At 43.3% G+C, this 3,814-nt stretch overlaps 1 protein-coding gene across 1 annotated transcript; it reads left to right on the top strand.

The window, feature by feature from the left end:
* Positions 1–436: 436 nt before the first annotated feature.
* On the top strand, positions 437–1,384 carry LOC138167890 (olfactory receptor 4X2-like). The gene has a single exon (XM_069096862.1). It carries the CDS (start codon positions 443–445, stop codon positions 1,382–1,384), a length of 942 nt encoding a protein of 313 aa, XP_068952963.1. The 5' UTR covers positions 437–442.
* The last annotated feature ends 2,430 nt before the right edge of the window (positions 1,385–3,814 follow it).

The following is a 3,814-nucleotide window of genomic DNA, read 5'->3' as shown; positions in this document are numbered from 1 at the left end:
CTCCTCAGCCTTTGTCTTGGTTCATTGATCTGAAATCTACATGGTCACATTCCAGTGTCCTCTTGTTCACTACCCTTTTCCTTTGCTTGGCTTTTTTTGAGGGGCAATTTGTGCTAAGTGACTTGCCCAAGGTCACACAGCTAGTTTTTGTGTTAAGTGTCTGACGCTGGATTTGAAGTCAGGTCCTCCTGACTCCAGAGCTGGTGCTCTACTCACTGCGCCACCTAGCCACCCCCCTTGCTTGGCTTTTTAACACGGAGCTGTTGGATGTCTTCTACAGCCTATTTTCCTGCACTATCTATGTGATCCTTGAGAATGCCTCTGATCACCACCCTAGTTCCTACTCTGAACCTTTGAATAGAATAGTTTATTGTTCCAAGTCCCTTAAGGAACTGAGTGCTCAGGTATAAATTCCAAGGACTTCTTTGTTAGATCAGAAGCCATGGAACAGACTGGCAACGTGACAGAATTCATTTTTCTAGGACTCTCTCCTAATCCAGAGATTCAGAGAGTTTCCTTTGTGCTGTTTTTGTTCTTGTACATGGCTATTGTGTTGGGGAATTCCCTCATTGTGTTCACTGTCATCTTCAGCAAGAGTCTTGGTTCCCCAATGTATTTCTTCCTTAGTCATCTTTCCTTTGTGGAGATCTGTTATTCCTCCACCACTTCCCCCAAACTCATTGCAGATTTACTTGTTGAGAGGAAGTCTATCTCCCTAGAGGGCTGCATCACACAAGTGTTCTTCATCCATTTATTTGGTGGCATTGAGATGTTTCTACTCATAATAATGGCTTATGACCGATACCTGGCCATCTGTAAGCCTCTGCACTATGTGACCATTATGAACCATTGGATCTGTGCCCTCCTTGTTGGGATGGCCTGGTTGAGTGGCTTTTTACACTCAACTGGCCAAATTCTCCTTCTATTCGATTTACCTTTCTGTGGCCCTAATGTGATTGACCATTATTTCTGTGATGTGCTCCCTCTGCTGGAACTTGCCTGCACTGACACTTTCTTCACTGGGTTACTTATTGTGGCTAATGGGGGGAGCCTGTCAGTGGTCAGCTTTACCATTCTCCTGACGTCTTACAGTGTTATCTTGTTCCATCTAAGGGGGCATAGCAAGGAAGGCCGCCAGAAAGCCCTCTCCACTTGTGCTTCCCACATCACTGTCGTCATCTTGTTCTTTGGGCCCTGTGTCTTCATCTACCTGCGGCCCAACACCACGTGCTCCCTGGACAAGATGGTGGCCGTATTCTACACAGTGATCACTCCCCTCCTCAACCCAGTCATCTATTCTTTGAGGAATGCTGAAGTGAAGAATGCCGTAAGGAAGCTGTGGGTCAAGGCCCTGAAACCAGGAGAGACACGAAGAGAGTCATGAAAGGTCCCTGCCATTAATTTATCCTCAATTGGAATGGGTGAACCCAGGAGAAGTAGAACTGAATATAAACAGGAGATATTCTTACCAATAATAGGACTTCAAGGATAGTAAAAATGGTTTTCTATGAACAGAGAGTTCATGGAAATTTTTTTATTGTGCTCATATAGGTTCTTTTTTTATCCATTTAATTCTTTGTTTTAGGGTATAATATTTTGTGTGGGCATGTAAAGCAGTGATTCTATTATCCATCTTGCATTTCTTGGTGGCAGTGTGGTGTAGTGGAAGCAGCAATGAAGTGGGTTTGAATCTTGGCTCAGCTATTAGTAGATGTGTGATCTCAGGTAAACAGTAATAATGATAACTAGCCTTTGGGTAACACTGATGTTGGCCAAACAATTTTCATGTTTTTTTTTTCTAAAGCAATTGGGGTTAAGTAACTTGCTCAAGGTTACATGGCCAGGTGTTTTTGGGTGGGTAATAAGTGTCTGAGCCCAGATTCGATCCACATGTCATCCCGACACCGGAGCCAGTACTCTTACTCGCTGTGCTACCTGGCCGCCCCCAGTTTTCATGTTTTATCTCATTTGATGCTTGCAACAAGTTTTGGAGGAAGTTTCTATTATTATGTCTATTTTACAGATAAGGAAACTGAGTCCAAGAAAGGTTAAAGCATTTGCCCAGGGTCATATAGGTATAAATGCCTGAGGCAGGACTTGAACTTGGGTCTTCCTGACTCCACATCCAGCCCTCTCTCCACTGTGTTCCATCTCCTGGGCTTCAGTCTCCTAACTTGTAGAAATCTCTAAGACTCCTTCTCATCCTAATCTTCTAATGAACATCAAAGAAATATGAGGTTACCCTGACTTTCTCCTTCCTTGCTGTTCTTCTTGCTGTTTGTCCTTCATTCTAGAAGAGGACCATGGCATCAGGAAGATGATGCCATGACTTCCAAATGAATTGCATTTAAGTGAGGGGTATCCATTGGCATGATATAGATCAGCACGTTTGGAGATGGCTCCTTTTAAACTAAGGTTTTTCTGAGTTCTCACTCTGACTGAGGTGATGCCCATTTAGTGATTAAGGCTAGTTAAGAAATGAGCCAAGGCATGGCCTCTTTTATATAATGAAAAAAATATCAGTCTGGGAGGGGAAGACCTGCAGGGTTCCTGGCCACAACAGAAACTCTTTGTATTCACATTCACTCTGAGCAATCCATGGCCCAAACAATCACCACAAAGTGGTGCATGGTTTGGAACCTATTTTTTTCCAATCAATGAGAGCCAGATTAAATTGGGTTTAGGGCATGGTCTTTAAGGAAAAAATCTTGCCAACATATCTTGCTAGGTTTCAGCTATCAAAATTTATATTCCTTTGGGCAGAGCACCCCCAGGTAGAGGCATGGTACCCCCATGTAGACAGAGGGAGAGGAAGGATGGAAGGGAAGGGAAGGAGAGAGGAAGGGAGAGGAAAGGAGAAAGGAAAGAGCTTAAAGGCCCAAGTAGAACTGGGCAGGTGAGTCCCCAGTGGGGCAGTTCAGACTACTCACAGGTTGGTGTTTGCCCTTTGTTCTTGAAGAGGACCAAGACATCAGGAAGATGATGATGCCATGACTTGCAAGTGAATTAGATTTAAGTGAGGCAGGGCTGTGCAAGATCACCAGCCTCACTTTCTCCTCTGGAATGATCTGGATCCAGGGATAAGATAGAGATTAGTGCTACTGGAGAGGGTCCCTTCTATCTTGATTACATTTGGTTCTTCATGACATTTATTTGTTTATATATTGTATCCTGCCTTGTAGATTGTTAACTCCTTGAGGGCAGGGACTGAATGCTTTTGTATCTTTAGGACTCCAGAGGCCAGCACTGGGTCTAGATCTTAATCAATAAATGTTTTGGGATCATAATTTGATGTTGAGCCCTAGTGGGACCTGAATATCATCTGCATATGGATTGTCCACACTGGGCATATGGTAAGTATCAGGTTGACCTTTGCTGTTAGTTAGCACATTGGAAAAGCACTTATGAGGTATTTCATGTTTGTAAGTGAACAATACTCATTAAAAAGTTATACAAGGAAACACATAAATAGTAAGGTAAAATTTCAATAAAACAAACTAAAGTGCTGGGAAGCTGAGATAGCCAGGTGGACCAATGGATGGATGTCTGCATGAGGAGTTATAAAGACCTGAGTTCAAATCCATTGTGACACTTGCTAGGTAGTTGTGTGATATTGAGCAAATCTCTTAACCCCCTGTCTGCCCCAGTTTCCTCATCTGTAAAATGCGGACAACAATTTTTTTTTGTGTGAGGATCAAAGAAGATAAGACTTGTAAAGTGTTTTTGCAAAAACTAGGGGCAGGTGGTTGGCACAGTGGGTAGAGCACTGGCCCTAGAGTCAGGAGGACCTGAGTTCAAATCTGGCCTCAGACTC

Source organism: Petaurus breviceps, unplaced genomic scaffold, assembly GCF_028583685.1.
Source record: "Petaurus breviceps papuanus isolate PSGF00001 unplaced genomic scaffold, PetGlider_PUasm1.0 318383, whole genome shotgun sequence".
Lineage (NCBI taxonomy): Eukaryota > Metazoa > Chordata > Mammalia > Diprotodontia > Petauridae > Petaurus > Petaurus breviceps.
Note: the sequence above shows the minus strand (reverse complement) of the source record. Positions and strands in the feature narration are given on the sequence as shown.